Source organism: Thalassophryne amazonica, chromosome 2 (genome assembly GCF_902500255.1).
Source record: "Thalassophryne amazonica chromosome 2, fThaAma1.1, whole genome shotgun sequence".
NCBI lineage: Eukaryota > Metazoa > Chordata > Actinopteri > Batrachoidiformes > Batrachoididae > Thalassophryne > Thalassophryne amazonica.
In genome coordinates this window covers 7061221-7079183 of record NC_047104.1, presented here as the reverse complement: position 1 = coordinate 7079183, position 17963 = coordinate 7061221, and the positions used below count along the sequence as shown (strand labels likewise).

Genomic DNA, 17963 nt, shown 5'->3' with positions numbered 1-17963 from the left:
GTGAATGACGCAACCGACAGGCGTGAAAAAAATCATGCATGCGCATGAAGGTTCAAGGTTGGCTCAAGCAAGCACACGTGATTCAAATCCATATAGTTTTTTTTTAAAATAAGGTCGGATACTTTTCTAATAGACCTCACATATATATACATATATATATACATATATATATACATATATATGTATATATACACATATATACATATATACATATATATATATATACATATATATATATACATATATATATATACATATATATATATTTATTTTTATTTATTTTTTTGAGGTGTGTTTTTTATCCTTTACTATGCCTATCTGGTTTTGTAAGGGCTTGATGTGTGATTTTTTTTTATATTTGTATTGTTTCTATTTATGAGCTTCATTGTTATTGATATATGTTTTTGTATTTGTTCATGAATGTCTTTTTATATACTGTTTTTATAAGTGTGTAGCCCTAAGGACAGTAGTTTCAGTTTGAGCCTTTGTTCACTGGTGCCCATATGTGGTATATACAAGCCACAGCTGTTGATGTAGACCTTTATATATTGGTAGGCCTCATTTTGGTACTCTTACGCGTTGATGTTTTTTTTTCTTTTGTAGTGTAAAAAAATTTTGAGGTGTAAATTTTTTTTGTAGTGTATTTTCTCTACAGTGGGCTTTTTCTTATTTTTCTTATTTTCTTTTTATTATTTCCTTCTTCTTCTTCTTATTATTATTATTATCCGCTTTTGAATGTTTTGGTTTATTGTTAGTAATGTCTGCATTTGCATGTCTTGTGGAGTTCTACACCTGTTTTTGATTGGTGTTACCATAAAAGACTGTGCTCCTTATCCTGTCGCCTTTCTGTGAGTCATTAAAACCTTTATTAAGAAGGACACTTGAGTATTTACATTGACTTAGTTTTTGAGCCGTGCACCTCCACTCCTGGTCCCTGTGAGTGCTCGTTTTTCTCTACTTTTAAGGTTAAGACCTAAAATGTGGTGGAATGAACCTCAGTCAATGATAAAACGTCATTTTTGGCTCCTGCTGCAGATTTAATGAATCTCTTCGGTTACAACTGATTTAATGAGCTTCCTCTGACTGGTTCTAATTACATTTTGTGAGGGCAGTGGAGAGTCAAAGTATAGATTTGCATGCTTCCATAAATGCATGATGTGTTCAGAACAAAGTGTAAATTGTTTCATTCAAAGCAGCATCCTGGCCACATATAAACTCACATGCATCTCCAATCAATTAGACAATAACTGATCGATAGTGAAGATCAGTTGAGTCTGATTAAGCTCACGTGACACGTTCTCATTTGGATCTGTCAAACAGTGATGCTTCGCTTGGAGTCGCTGAATTCAGCACGTTTTATCATCAGTACAATCATGTTTGGGGCTTTCAATGAAAGTCTGAAATCATGACATTCAATATTTTTAACCATTTTAATTGGCAGCAGATGATCATGAAAAAGGTGATTTACAAGCAAAAATAATAAATAAATAAAAGGCAGAACCTCTGAGAAAAATGGCAGTTTTGAATCATGTGCTGAAAAATATATGAAGCATCACAATTAGGCAGAAATGAGACGAAGCTGAGTCACAAAAATCACCTTCTTCCACATACGCGTACACACATCCAGAAACTTGCAGGTTGAAATGACATGAAAGGCAGAAAGATTTTTCACACAGGAAGGGGAAAACGTAAAGACACAGCAGAGAAACGGAATCTGATCACAAAGAAGAAAAATCAGTTCAGTTACTGAGAACTGAAGAAGAGAACATCAACACGACAGATGTCAGCAGCTGGTCACGTGTCGATTAGTCTGTTGCATGGAAACAATAATTCATGGCAGTGTTTAGTCTGCTTTTTATGAAGACAGGGTTCCATATGAAGATCATAAAAAACAGGATTCAATGAGACCTGGACAGACAAAGGACCCAGAAAAAAACCTGGACCACAGAATCATAGTGAGATCCTGATGAACCTAAGTTTATTTCAAAATGAAACACAGAATAACTCAAAGATCTTGATTATTTCAAAATGAGAACTAGAAGGCACACAGAGAGCACATAACTCCGCCATGGCCACATGGTCCTGAATGCTTAAAGCTTCCTCTGGATCCTGGATTCAAACATGTTCTGGATCAAATTGAAAACAAAATCCTTCATTTTCTAGCACAGTATCTATCTGCTCAATTTCATCAACATCCTCTCACAATGTTCTCCTGGATTTCAGTTTCAGAATATTATTCAAATCATCTCCAGAAGTGAATCACCTATTTCCTGATTGTGCATCTGCTCATCAAATTTCACTGAAATTAATTTGTGACATTTTGAGTTATCCTGAAAAAAGTCATACAGAAACACAGGTGAAAATAACTGGTGGAGGTAAGAAATAGTGGTGAAAACACTAAATAGTGAGGTAAGACATGGTGGTGAAAACATTACACAGTGAGATAAGAAATGGCGATGAAAACATTAAATGCCGAGGTAACAAATAGCAGTGAAAACAATAAATGGTGGAGAAGCATCTCTGGAGAGATCTGAGAGATCTCTGCTCCCCATCCAACCTGATGGAACTTGAGAGGTGCTGCAAAGAGGAATGGACAAACTGCTCAAAGATAGGGGCACCAAGCTTGTGGCATCCTATTCAAGAAGACTTGAGGCTGTAATCGCTGTCAAAGGAACATCAACAAAGTATTGAGGAAAGGTTGTGAATACTTACTCACATGTGATTTATTTATTTATTTATTTTTGTTTTAATAAATTTGCAAAACTCTCAAGCAAAAAAAAAAAAACTTATTTTCACTGTCATTATGGGGTATTGTTTATACAATTTTGAGGAAAAAAATTAATTTAATCTATTTTTGAATAAGGCTGTAACAAAATGTGTAAAACGTAAAGTGCTGTGTGTACTTTCAGGATGTACAGTAGAACAGACAAAGGCAGGAATCAATGTCTCTGTGTCAGCCATAAACAGAAGAGGTGGAAGGAATCCTCTAAATACGAGGTGTGTCTGGAAAGTAGGAGTAGGATGATCTATGGGCAAAAGAGGAATAAGTAAATTGTGTTATCATCTAACATAATGTCTTGGGAGTGTGTAGCTGTAATCTTAGCTTTCTGCAACTTTTGAAGTTTTTTTTTTATATATATATGCTTTTGTTTACAGCTCCTCTTTTTCATTTTTTCCCCCATCAATGAGCACCGAGGAACAAACACCGAGCAATGAACCAACCTGAAATGTTTAGTCCGCTTGGGGAAAACTCCATCACAAGGACTTGAAATGCTTAGGCAAGTGTATGGAGATGATGCAATGGCATGAACACATGTTTTTGATTGGCATAAGAGGTTCAAACAGGGGCGAGAGGAGGTAGAACATGACTCCAGGAGTGGGAGGCCTTCAATGAGCAGGACTGAGGACAACATCGAGCGGGTAAGGCAGATTGCGCGTGGCGATTGTTGGTTGACTGTTCGAATGATCACAAGTCGGCTGGACGTGAAAAATGACCATGTTTGGAAGATTATCACTGAACATTTGGGCATATGGAAAGTCTGCGCAAAATGGTGCAAAGGCTGCTGAATGATGATCAGAAGGAGCGGTGCATGCAGGTGTGTCAGGACATCATCAAGCGTCTTCAAACTGAAGCAGACAGAGTCATCACTGGTGATGAGACATGGATTTTTGAGAGCGACCTGGAAACCAAGCACCAGAGCTGTCAGTGGAAGACTCCGACGTCGCCAAGGCCAAAGAAAGCAACAAAGTCAAAGTCAAAAGTGAAAGTCGTGTTGATCACATTCTTCGATGTGAGAGGCATCGTCCACAGTGAGTTCTTGCCGCAGGACCAGACGATCAATTAGCAAGTCTACAGAGAGTTCCTGCACAGTTTGCTTCACTCAATGCACGAAAAGAGACAGGAGTCGTGGCAGGACACCTCATGGCTGCTTCAAATTCAAATTCAAATTTATTAATTTATATAGCGCCAATTCACGACAAAATCGTCTCAAGGCGCTTCACAACATAAAAAACAATTAAAAATTTAAAACACAATAAAAACAACCATAAAAGAAAGACAGCAGTAAAAGAATACAAGATTAAAAACACATCATAACACTAATGATAAAACAGAGAAAACAAATGAGTCTTTAAATGTGATTTAAAGGTCTCCACAGTGTCCGACTGCCGAATGTGTGCCGGCAGATCGTTCCACAGAGCTGGGGCACGATAGGAAAAAGCTCTGTGACCGGCAGACTTTTTATTCACCCTGGGAACACACAGAAGTCCTGCACCCTGAGAACGCAGGGCCCGAGCTGGTACATAGGGGCTTATCAAGTCAGCCAGATAGGGAGGTGCAAGTCCATGAACAATTTTATAAACTAAAATCAGTACTTTAAAATCTGATCTTGTAGAAACAGGAAGCCAGTGCAGGGACGCCAAGATTGGCGTAATGTGGTCAAACTTTCCGCTCCGTGTCAAAAGTCTGGCAGCAGCATTCTGAACCAATTGAAGACCCCTGATCCTGGACTGCGGTAAGCCAGAGAATAGAGCATTACAATAGTCCAATCTAGAAGAGACAAACGCATGACTCAAAGTCTCAGCATCAGCCATAGACAGAATAGGACGAATCCTCGCTATATTTCGCAAATGGAAGAAGGCAGTCCTTGTAATGTCTCTAATGTGGAGATCAAAGGACAACGCAGGATCAAAAATTACTCCAAGGTTCCTCACTTTATCCGTATGATGTATAACACACGGACCTAAGCTAAATGCTAGCTGATCAAATTGATGCCGATATCTCGCTGGACCAAAAACCATAACTTCAGTCTTATCAGAATTTAAAAGTAGGAAGTTACTAGACATCCAACTTCTTACTGATGCAAGACAATCTTCCAAGGATTTTATGTGAGTAAGATTACCAGCAGTTATTGGCATATACAACTGAGTGTCATCAGCATAGCAATGAAAGGGAATCCCAAAACGCCGCAATATATTCCCGAGGGGTGCTACATAAAGAGAAAAAAGCAAGGGGCCCAAAACGGATCCCTGAGGAACCCCAAACTTCATGTCTCTACGATCGGAGGAGGTTCCATTACACAATACACAGTAGGAACGACTGGACAGGTACGACGTCAACCATGCAAGAGCAGTTCCAGTAATCTCAAAGTGATTCTCCAGCCTATTGAGTAGAATATGGTAATCCACAGTGTCAAATGCAGCACTAAGATCCAGCAGCACCAGGACCGTAGTGATATCCGAGTCCATTGCTCGCAAAAGGTCATTCACTACTTTAGTAAGTGCTGTCTCTGTGGAGTGAAATTTTCACCTGCTCACAATGCCCTGAGCATCCGGCAGATCCTGGCCCAGAAGAACATCGCTGTGCTGGAATAACCTCCCTATTCACCTGACCTTGCCCCATGTGGCTTTTTCTTTTCCACAAGCTCAAGGGGGTCATCAAAGGGATGCGTTTTGAAGATATGGAGGCCATCAAGAGGACTGCAATGATGGAGCTGAGCGGCATTCCACAAGAATCCTTCCAGCAGGGCATAGGTGTTTGGCAGAGAAGGATGGAAAAGGGCATTTGACTTGAGGGGGGTTACTTTGAAGGTGAGACCATGTAAATTGTTTGGAATTTAAATAAATTGTTTGTGACACCAGTCACGTTATTTTTCAGACACACCTTGTATTATAGAGGTAGAAGAAGTCATTCTTAGTTACTTCTCTAATATAAAGGTCAAAGGACAGTGTGGGCTTAAAGGCCACCACAAGATTTTTCATTTTATCAGAATGATGAATAACACATGAGATTAACATTAACTGGTCAAACTGATGCCTGTGCTTGACTGGACCAATAACAATCATGTCAGTCTTATCAGAATTTGAAAGTAAGAAGTTGCCAGACATCCAGTTTTCACTGAAGCCAGGCAGTCCTGTAAAGTCCATGTGTGGGTGAGATTACCTGCATTTATCAGCATGTATAACCGAGTGTAGTCAGCATGTTGCAATATCTGACCAAGAGGTGCTATACAGACAGATAATACCAAGGGTCTAATAAAGATATTTTACGATTTGAAGTAAAGTTGTTTTTCCAGACACACTGACAGTGACAAGATAAGTAAGATGTCAACCACACAAGAGCTTTATCAGTAATCCCAAAATAATTCTCAAGCCTATCCAATAATATAAAATGACCGACCATATCAAACACAGGACTAAGGTCTAACAATAGTTGCACTGTGGTGGTGTCAGTCCATTGCTAGCAGAACATCATTCACCACTTAAATAAGTGCTGTCTCTGTGGAGTGGTGCGTTCTAACTACAGACTGCAGCAGCTCAAAGACATTAATTTCACATAGGTAATCCACAAGCTGCTGTGAAACCACTTTATCAAGAGTTTAAGACCAAAAGGACCGAATCAATACAATTTTTCATTTAACCCAGATCTAAATTAGGTTTCTTAAGAATAGGTTTGATCACTGCAGGTTTAAAACTTGTACAACCATAACCTGAGGTGTAGCCCATAGGTCCTTAAACAGTTTATAGTTGGCATCAAATCAAAAAGACACACATTATGCTTTACCAGTGAAATAGGCTTGTTTTTGTTAATCAAGTGAGAGTAGTAGGTCCGCTTTGAGCCAGGAACATGTTCTTATAATCCAGAATGACATTTCACCATGCAGGCTACAAGACATCTAATTTTGAGCTACACCATTTGCTCCTAGATTTATGCTTCAGGTCCCATATATACTTGTTGAACCAAAATGTATTTCTTAATTGTTGATGGAAGTGAAGTTGATGGAAAATGTTCATGTATTCATCTCCTGACTAGTCTAAGAGCCCCTTCACACAAAACACGATTGAGGCAAAATGGCGCATGAAGGAGGAGTCAAATGCCACTAGTGAAAAAGTCGGAGCTAGTGAAAAATGCCTCGCACAGCTGTCGCCACAACCATTCGTGCACACCAGCGGCTGAAAGACAGTGAGTGCTCTGTGAGTGCCCATTCGACTCCTCTCTCAGCAGGTGTCAGACAAATTCCAGGTGTCGCACATGAACATCCAACACCCCTCGCTGAAAACAGAAAAGGCGGGGCTATTCTTGCTCCCAGCATGAGAGTAGAGAGCAGGTGACCACATTTGAGCTGTCTGTGAAAACTGTCTAAGTGCAACACAAGTGTGGCGTAACCTAGCAACACACATGACTGTGCCAAACTCCACCCCCCCCCCCCCCACACACACACACACAAATGGCTTGTGGAGTGTGTCGTCATCACCCCCCCCCCCAAAACACATGGCTTGTGGAGTGTGTCGTGTCTCCCCCCCCCCCCCCCCCCGCTCACATACACACCATAACTCCAACACTGTCAGCTGTGGCTGAGGGTCCCGCAGTCTGGTCGCTGTCCAGTGCAGTGTGGTGCTGAAACAGCTGACCACTGTGTACTGCAACTCAGCTGGTGAACACTCAATGCACATGTGTGTGTGGGCGCTCATGCCCTCATGAGGGCCGTCCAGCATCTGAGCACGCAGCTGGACAGACTGAAGTCACATCCACCACATAAATTGTAGTTTACATGACAGACAGAAAGAGTGGAGATTAAATAAAACAAATAAGGGTAAAGGCGTGAACTCATGCATGTGTAATCGCTTTGCTCATACACTTTGCTATGGACATACAGCACCTGTCAGCTGACTGCTGACTGTCAGCTGGACGTGATCATGCATGCAAGGTGTTAAATTACAAACACAGACATCAGACAGATGCAGGACAAAAAAATAATAATACAAACATAAAATAAAGATCACAGAATAAAGGAACAGAGAGTGAGCCTTTTTTCTGTGAGCTGGCGAAGTCGGCAGACAAAGGTGGGTGTGTCCCTGTGACCTGCAGCTGTTCAGATATCTGTGCTTGCAAGTCACAGCTGGAAAACACCCGTAGTGGGTTGTAGAATATGACATCGCATAACTTAATCATGAAACGGGGACATCAGCATGCTGTCCTCACGTGGAAATAAATTAAAACACATATCGCCTCAGCTGACCGCCTGGTCAGCACACCGCAAAGCTGGTGAATATCGTGCCATGCTGAAAATCACCGCGAGGCGAGTGTCACTGCGGGATTTCCCCACACTGTAATAATTAAAACTCATATCACATTTGCAACACGGCCACCAGCGGATCACTGCGCGCTGAACACGCCATGCCAGCTGATGTGTTCATGACACGGGAGGCAACTCCTCATGAGACGGGAGCCCGCTGATGTCTTCATGAAAGGGGTGCATCAGGTAATTCATGAAAAACATAAAAGGGAGAAGAGTAATTCACATCCTTTTATTACTTCCTGGTGTATGTGTAGGCGGAGTCTAAGTCCGCGCTTTATAACAGGAATTAAGTATTACAAATTGTGGTGTTTTTAAATTTTTGTTCTGATGCTGTGTGTGCGACTTTCCACATACACACACTGTGTTTATGCATGCGAATGAACTAAACCGTCGCCACGGTATTGTGCACACCTGTCCGACCGTGTGTCCCTCCGGACAGCAGGTGGAATGTTTCGCGGTTTCCCATTTCGTTTTTTGTTTGCAGATTTTCTTTCGGTTTCTGTGTCTTTCGCCCCAATTTCAATTTATTTTAAAAAGTGTTGCATTTATATTTTTGTTGAGTATATATAGCGCCAAATCACAACACAGTTGCGTCAAGGCGCTTCACACAAGTAAGGTCTAACCGTACTAACCCCCAGAGCAGCAGTGGTAAGGAAAACCTTCCTCTGAGGAAGAAACCTCAAATGGAGGTTTCACACATAACACATCGTCATGTTATGTGTACAGGGGCCCCAAGAACTGGCTGTGAAAGTGAAGATTTGTATGAAAACTTATAGGCTTGCTTACTTACTTATAGGCCCAGAAGGCCAGTGACCATTCATTGTTTTAAAGTTAATTTGAAAATATAAACACAGGGTGTGGGTTTATCTTATGTGATTTATATTTATTGGATTATGTTTTTATTTTGGTGTTTTGAATTTTGGCTTGTTTTATGCTGATTTTTAATATGATGTTTTCAAATGTTTACTACAGAGGGCACCACACACACACACACACACACACACACACACACGCACACACACACACACACACACACACACACACACACACACACACACACACACACACACACACACACACACGCACACACAGACACACACACACACACACATAGTTAGTCCAATCAAGGATTGCAGGGGGCTGGAGCCTATCCCAGCAGTCTGGGTGTGAGGCGGGATTCACCCTGGACAGGACGCCAGACTGTCACAGGGCCACATATAGACAAATCCATATCGACATTCACGCTTGCACGCACACCTACCGACAATTTTGTAAAGTTTCCAATCCACCTAACCTGCGTATCTTTGGATGTGGGAGGAAGCTGGAGCAGCCGGCGAGAACCCACGCAAACACGGGGAGAACATGCAAACTCCACACAGAAAGGACACAGGTGGGACTCGAACCCATGACCTTCTCGCTGTAAGGCAACAGTGCTAACCACTAAACCACCGTGCGGTTTATTATCATTATTATTATTATTATTATTGTTATTATAGACTTAGACTTTCTTTACTGTCATTGCACAAAAACACAACAGTGAGTCTGGTAATGAAATGTCGTTGCTTGGCTACCGGAGTACACAGCAAAAACTGGAACAAGTTATAAATACCTATAAAAATATATACATATAAATTAGTGCAAATAGAGCTAAATTTAAAAGCAGTGTAAAAATATTTAAATATATAGTTAGCAGCAGTGTCTGGAGTATTGCACAGATAGTATTGCACTCAAGTTTTATTATTATTATTATTATTAAAATGGCTGTAACGCCTAAAAGTTTAATGTGATATTTTTGTGAAACCTTAATCGACAATCAGGAACATCTGTTTTATTTCATTTCAACTTCATTGTGGTGGTGTACAGCGGGACTGTATATATAAGTACTGAGTGGAAATCTCAGCTTTGGTGTGGGACCTGATTGTTCTCACAATTAAATCAGTTTGAACTTGGCTGACCCTCAGTCATTCCACCAAGCCTGGGGGGGAACAAAGGACTCCAGTGGTCAGTTTGTTAAATAGACAAGTAAAAAATAAATAAATAAATGTAAGCAAAAACACAGAGAACACTAACCGAATGCAGTTATGACTTTAAATGGAGAAAACCCAAGTGAACATTTAGAGGAGAACACACCTCGATCCTGGACCTCTAGCAGACTTTGATGCATCAAGCTCATATCAAGCTGAAAAGAAATATTGGTCATTAGGGGCAGATGCGCGGGTGGGGTTTTTGTGAAAGGTGCTGTGACCCAGATCCACGCTCATACTTGCTGAAAGAGAATTTCTTCACCAAGTGATTAGTGAAGGAACCTAAAGGAAACATCCAAGGAGGCTGGAGAGTGAAGGTGACCTGCTGTGCAGATGTGATGCTCATACATGCAACCACTCAGACCAGTGCAAGAAGGCAAACATGCACATGTGCATGCTGTGCAAAAGGGGTGGGGGTGGGGTGGGGGGTTGAGGCAGTGTGACATCACAGCAACAAACCACGCACTTCACCATGCTCTATTCAGCAGAACCACAAAGCCAGATAAAGACGCTTCAGGCAGGAGCTGAAACACATGCAGTCGGCAGCACCTACTTGTTACACGGACATGTACACAGACCACAGAACTGTCCTAGATTGTTCAAATTCTTTTCTGCATCCTTCATGTCCTTATTGATTTGGTCCATCCCCTCCTCGATGCGCTCCAGTTGCTCTGGTTACCAACACATTGTCATTTTCCCAGCAAAAGAAGAAAAGCAAGTGAAAAGAAGAAGAAAAAAGAAGCAAAAAGCAGGGTGGGGTGGAAGAGGGAGAGGAAAAACAAAGGAAAGGAGACAAGAAAAGACTGACTGTGACAAGAGACATCAGACATCACCACCACCACCACCACCACCACCACCACCACCACTGGACAGGCCAGAGCGCAGGGCTCCTGACCAGTACCTACTTTTTAATACATGGGCATATCAGACCACAGCACTGTCCTAAATCTTTTAAATCTTTCTCGGCCTCCTTCAGGTCTGCGTTCACCTTGTTCATGCCCTCTTCCACGCGATCAAGTTGTTCTGGTGAAGACATGAGAGCAGTGACATCACTTTGAGTGGTCTATGTCAGCGGCTGGGACGCTACGCTACAATGCAAGATGCAGAAAGGTTTGGACTACAAGCAAAAGGCAAAGCAGGCAAGAAGCATTCGGGGTCCATGTGCACTTTTCTGTGCGCCACTGAGTACAAAGTTGCCACGTGAAACCAGATTTTACCCACAACACCAGAGACGACCTGGGTAGTTCCCAGAAGACAGGGTATATTCAGTTACCGCCGCTGGTTCCTCCAAATGACATCCACAGTCAATTTCACAGTGTTAAATTAACACTGCAGCAAGCGCATTTGGTCCCATTCAAAATAGTTTTAAATCAACTCTATTGTAGCATTAAAACAAACAGATCACCATGATTAGAGTTTAACATTTCGTGTGTCTCGTGTGGGTTGCATGCCAGTAGAGTGAGTGAGTGAGTGAGTGAGTGAGTGAGTGAGTGAGTGAGTGAGTGAGTGAGTGAGTGAGTGAGTGAGTGAGTGAGTAAGTATGGGTAGTGTGAGATCATGCATTGGTGCTGTGCTTTGCCACAGCACCATGGAACAGGTCCATGTCCACATCTCTAAAATACCCATCTATCTACTGCAGCCAGGTGACACGTGGGCATCCCCTTGGCCTTCTCCACTTACTGGGGTCCTCAAGATTCAAACACCTGCGTGCTGAACATTGCACAGAGAAACATGCCACATGGCCAAACGTTCACAGGTGATGCTTTCTCTCAATGCAAGTAATAATCCTCATCGTAGTCTCTCTTAGTAACCACTCATTTGATAAAATAATTCCAGCAGTACTCAAGAATCCTCCAAAGAACCCGGGTACCAAAAACATCCAGTCATTGCTTTAAATCATTGATTATGGTCCAAGACTCAACCATAAAGCAAGTGATGCAGCCCCTGGACTCTAAAGACCTTCTCCGCCAAAGATATTGGCATCACCAAACACCGTTGTCCAATGATCTCATAACTCCATAAGCTCGTCCCAAGCAACTCTCAATCTCTAAGGCTGAGGACCCAGATATATGACTGTCCCTGCTGAGATAAATGGTTGAGTCCAGGAAGTCATTAAAAGCCTGAATCTTATTCATGCTTTTGTTCTATGACTTCTTGGGCGTGAAGCAAGACTGTTCCAGTCGCTGATCAGCAAGTAGCTGGAACTGAATTCTTAAAATTCTTTACAAGAGAGCAGTGTGTTACCCTGATAGCTGTTACAGTTCATACATTCACCCTTTCCTTTCCAGACTGGGACAGCAAGTCCTTTCTTCCAGTCCGTAGGGATGATACCTGTCTCCCAGACTGAAACAAAAAATATTTGCAATGCCAGGAGAACAGCATCTCCACCCGCCAAACCCATAACTCCTGGTGGTTTCCCTATCATCAGCTCTTTCACAGCCTCTGAGATCTCACCAGTATTAAGTTGTTCCCACTTGACTGGAGAATCAACTGTAAGAACCCTGGCACCAAAAATGTCTAACATCCCACCAGGAGGATCAACCTTATATAACTACTCAAAGTAGGTTGCCCAAAGTGACAGGATCTGTCAGGACCGAACCATCTTCTGCCATAACTGCAGTGGGATGAGGTGGAGGTCTGGAGCAACAAAGTGCTTTGATTCCTCTGTAAGCAGGTCAAGGGTCAATAGACTACAGATGGTGTGTCACCTGATCACAGATTCCTCTAACAAATGCCTCTTTGTCTTTCTCAGGGCCATTACAGCCCACTTCCATAGCTCCTGTACATCCTAAGACCTCCATCAGGCCATGATCTATGACTCCACTGGATGATATTTAGAGTGTCCTCAAATATGAAACACCTCCTTCTGTGGACACTAGTGGCTTCAGTACAATACTCAGCAACTTTCAGGGTCTGATTTTGGAAGAACTCGGGTGCATCTATGTCTGCAAGTCTTCCAGGCAAATTGCATGCAAATTCCTGAGAAACAGACTGATCTTGAAGGTTGACCAGATCTAATCTTGGTCACTGAGCCTGCGAGTCTTCAACTGAATCCTCAGGGAAGCCACAACATCTTTGTGGTTGTAATTCCCAAACTGGCCATTCCTGTTGGCCCTACAGTTCTGTAGATTTTTTCATTGGTTTCCCACAAAGACATGGTCAATTTTATCACCAGCACTACCAGTATTACAACACCATGTCCAGGGGTGTACATCTGCACACTGAAACCAGGATCCAGCAAGTCTGAGCACCTGACTTTTTGCAAACTCAAGCAGCATTGAACCATTTTCACCATGGTTACCAGATCCATGTGGACCAATGCAGTCCTCATAACCAGTACTATCAATGCCAGTGGTGGCATTAAAATCACCCATGACCAAAAAAGTGTCACCTCTGGGGCAGTTGTGAATAAAAGGTCTCCCTCACAGAGGCATCACTCATCACAATCACAGCACAGACTGAGACAACAGACACAACACCCAGTGAATGTGTGACTCTGAGCATCATAATACACTCACTGACACTACCAGAGTGCAGCTAGATAACAGGAAGAATGAGAGAATGGACGAGTGCCCTGTGATCAAGTATCTCTCGATAAACCTCACATCCCGGCCAATGCTCTGCGTTCTCTGAATATAAGATTAGTGTATGTGTCAGCAAGAAGTCAGCAGGTCACAGAGGTTTTTCTTATAGAGGGTTTTCATGTGACATATCGGTTACGTGATTTTTGCGCCCCGTGGCCGTTATGGATTATGACGCAGTGGCCCCTGTGATACGCTACGTGCATTTGGAAAAACAATTGCAGAAGGTTCAACAATGGTCAACTTTTGTGCTGTCATCGGTTGTGCAAGCAGCGGTGATAAAAATGAGGCAGGTCGGTCATTTTACAGGCTACCAGCAGTTATTGTGCATCAAGCAGTGGAGTGTTACGAGCTTTCTAAGCGACGCTGAGAGACCTGGCTCAGCAGAAGAGGCAGAGCAGATCTGAAGGAAGCTTTAATATGGCCAGAACCAAGCAGACCGCCCGTAAATCCACCGGAGGAAAAGTTCAGAGGAAGCAGCTGTCTACCAAAGCCACCTAGAAGAGCACTCCGGCTACCGTCGGTGTGAAGAAGCCTCGCCGTTACAGGCGTGGCATCATAACGCTGAGAGATATCTACCGCTACCAGAAATCCACAGAGCTGCTGATCTGCAAGCTGCCCTTCCAACGCCTGGTGAGAGAAATCACTCAGGACTTCAAGACCGACCTCCGCTTTCAGAGCTCCGCTGTGAAGCTCTGCAGGAGGCCAGTAAGGCTGACCTGGTCGGCAGCTTGTGGATCAGCAGCTCGGTGGATTTCTGGTAGCAACGGATCTCTCTCTGCGTCACGGTGCCGGGCCTGTAACGGTGAGGCTTCTTCATCAGCCATCTGGGGGGCGGAGTCAGAGTGCAGGGAGAAGAGACAGGCAGAGTGTGTGTGTGTGTGTGTGTGTGGGGGGGGGGGGGGGGGGTCAGCTTGCAAGCTGAAGTAGAAATGAGCTGTTCAGTGAAGGTATTTATTCAGTACAACATATAAAATTGAAGTCCGCTTCCTGTCAATTTTTGAGTCTTCTGAGTTCGCTCCCTGTTAACCCAGAAAAAAAAATTGGGAATTATAGCCTAACAGACCATTTAATTATCTTATAAGTTAAACTGAATTACTGGCCTTCTTTTGTGTTCCTGTTAGTTACATTACTAATAGGGAAGTTTTCATTTCTGTTATTATCCATTGTACTTTATTATCGGGTTTTGCTTTCTGTTGATCATTTAGTCTTTGCTTGCTTGTTTTGTTATCTGGTAATCATTTATAGTATTCTTCAGTCATTAGTCAGTTCCAGCCTTGTTTTGTCCTTGGGTTTATTTTCTCATTATCCTCTGATTAATTCTTATGTTCTGTTCATAGACCTCTGTTTCACTCCACATCCTGCACCTGCCATTTTGTCTTTATCTCTCACTCGTACCTGATCATGTTCACATCACTGCACCTGCCTCATGTCTTTGTCCCTACTTTGATTCAGTCTGTCTTGTGTTTCCATTCACTCACGCTCTTTAAACCTGCTCACACATCTTTGTCTATATTACATCACTCCACTTTGTGCACTCCCCTCCTCATAATCTTGCCCGTGTATAATCTTTGTCAACTTGCCACGCCACCTTTCTAGATCCTTCTCCTCACATGCACCTTGTTAACACCTGCTTATTTAATCTTCTCCCAGCCACCACACCTTTGCCAGATTGTTGTCTCCGTACACTTTCCAGCACCCATTTTTCAGTCCTGAGTTTGCCACGGCATGCTCCGATTTCTGCTCTGTTCTCCTTGATTATGCCTCTTGCCTCTCCCTGGATGTCCGTGTTTGCTCATGCCACAGAACCCTGCTTGTACATGACTGCATCTCAGCCTAACCTTGCCTGTACCTCTGCCCTGCTGACTGATCACATGTGTACCGTACCAGAGCCTGGAATAAAGACCATGATTTCCTTCACACCTAAGCCTAGTCTGGGAGTGTGTATTGCGGGTCCAGCTGCTCCTGGTGCCGGGCTGCCGCCCACCCTGATAATCTTCATATAAACATTGTAAGCAAGACTTAGGAACAAATTTAGGAGCAAAGGAAAACTGTTCAGAGGAGGGCAATAGACATGCTACAAGGATCTCCTGAAGCACAACCTCAAGAACTGCTCCATCGACTAGAAGACCTGGGAAGAACAAGCGAGGGGCCGAGCCAGCGATCAATACGAGAGTGGAGGTCTTTGAAAAATGCGGACACACAATGCCGAGGAGGAGAAAGAGGAAGGAGAGAGAGCGAGATCCTGACCGGCGGAAGCTTCCCACAACAATCATGTGCAGCATCTGTCAGAAACAGTGAATGTCAAGACTGGACCTGTTCAGTCCTCTACGTGTCCACCATCCTATCCGGGAACTGATCAAGAGACCATCTTCTTCCTCACCAAGAGGCAGCCATGACTCTGCTAATTATTTGTTTAGATCAAAGTCCGATAATTGATATTAACTGATTCACATTTTGATGACAAGTGAAAATATTGTCACACCATTTTTTTTTTTTTTTTTTTGCATTTTTACTGATGGTAAATTAGTTTGGTTCAACTGATCAGCAATGCAAAACATTTTAACTGTTCTTATGAGCATGTTTATTTGTTGTTATTTATCTGCAATTTTTTTTCTTTTAATGTCTTTATATTTTGATGTCTTTGTAATTTGAGTTGTTGCTTTTAAGAACTCTGAATCGGCTGTTATAAAAGCACAATATAAATGAATGTCTTTTTATTAAAGAAGGTAAATGACAGAAACAAGCAGAATACTTCACCTAAATATGAACATTAAACTAATGATGCATGTTGGAATTAAATTTATTGATGTTTTACTAATTCAAAAGTTATCTAAAGGGGTTATGATGTTTGATGTTCACAAACAGCAGCATGTCAGAGAGAAACACTTTTCATGACATCATCTTTCTGCACTGAGATGCTCAATAAAGAACAGAGCAATAAAAATCTCCGGTTCCAGGTCAGTTCTTCTCTGATGGTTGAAGGAAACATGATCCATCAGAACAAAGCAGCACTGTGACTTCCAGGAAAATCTCAGATTTTGTTACTCTCTGAACCATTTCAAACATCTGAAAGATAATACGTGCAATCTCTAAACATTTCTGTTCATCAGAGGACAATGTTCATTTGTCATTTATCACCAGCGATATGAGGAAGCAACTCTGCATTTAGAGTTTATTTCATCACTTAAAATTACACAAAAGCAACACAAAGCGTGGCGTACACCCTCACTCGTATGTTTAGTTGATGCACAGGGTTATAGTAGAGATGACAGTGAAGTCTAGACATTATTTCTATAGCTAAGGACGGGTGGAGATTTAAAGATCTATTAGTGTCATAAAGCAATAGCATTTTACAAGTGATACTTGGCGGATTGACCGCCATTCTCAAAAGGAACCTTCCTCTAGCCTCCCCAGTACAAATCAAGTCTGGGAGTACGCGCTGGTGCTGCACCTTGCCAAATCCACGACACTATGGAGCTGTCCTGGGTCCTAGATGGCAACTATCCATGCAGACAGGCAGAGAACCAACCCATTCCCACATTTCTAAAATAACTATCTCTTGCAGCCAAGTGAAACATGGATGTTCCCTTTGCCTTTTTCAGCTACTGGAGTCCTCAGCACTCAGACACCTGCATGTTGGATGGTGCTCAGAGTAACATGCCACATGGCCAGAGTGTCAAACCCGACACTCCTTCACATTCTCAATCCCCCTCATCTTAGTCTCCTGAAGTAACTGCTCGTTTGACACAAAGTCATTCCAGAAGTACCCAAGGATCCTCCAAAGAGACCTAGTACCAAAAACATCCAGCTGTCACATTAGATTACTGGTTAGTGTCCAAATCTCACAACCATACAGCAAGACAGACAGCACCAGTGGTGGGCATAGTTCCGCTAATCCACTAATTATCAAAACTAACTTTTTGGTTAGCGGATCAGCTTTTCAGCTAAGTTCAAAAACCATCAGCAGACCAATTAGCTTCCGATACCTTTTACTGTACACCGCTAACATTTTTTTATTTTTAAATATTTAGTAACAGTGAAAAACATTTATAAACCCTGTTCGCTCCTGTCTGCAATGTATTTTGCAGAAGTGAGGCAGCTAAGAGGACCTGAGCTCAACTCTACCCCAGTAGAAGGAGCCTGGCTACTACTACAACAACAACAACAACAACAAAATCATTACCCTTTAAAGCATACAGTGATCCAGCTGTGAGGATGAAGTCCTCAAGAGGAAAGCAGGTTTGACTTATGGTTTTGATTTATAAACCAAATTAATC

General features: G+C 42.4%; 1 protein-coding gene across 2 annotated transcripts in view; it reads right to left on the bottom strand.

Moving 5' to 3' along the window:
- The window catches only part of LOC117522080 (synaptosomal-associated protein 25-A-like), a 71367-nt gene that overhangs the window by 7794 nt on the left and 45610 nt on the right, over nt 1-17963 (bottom strand). Inside the window, exon 5 of one of the 2 annotated variants that reach the window (XM_034183463.1) lies at nt 11008-11125. In XM_034183463.1, coding sequence (XP_034039354.1) covers nt 11008-11125 — 118 coding nt within the window. Of the gene's footprint in view, nt 1-10655; nt 10774-11007; nt 11126-17963 lie in introns of both variants that reach the window. The other variant, XM_034183455.1, reaches the window with a different exon arrangement.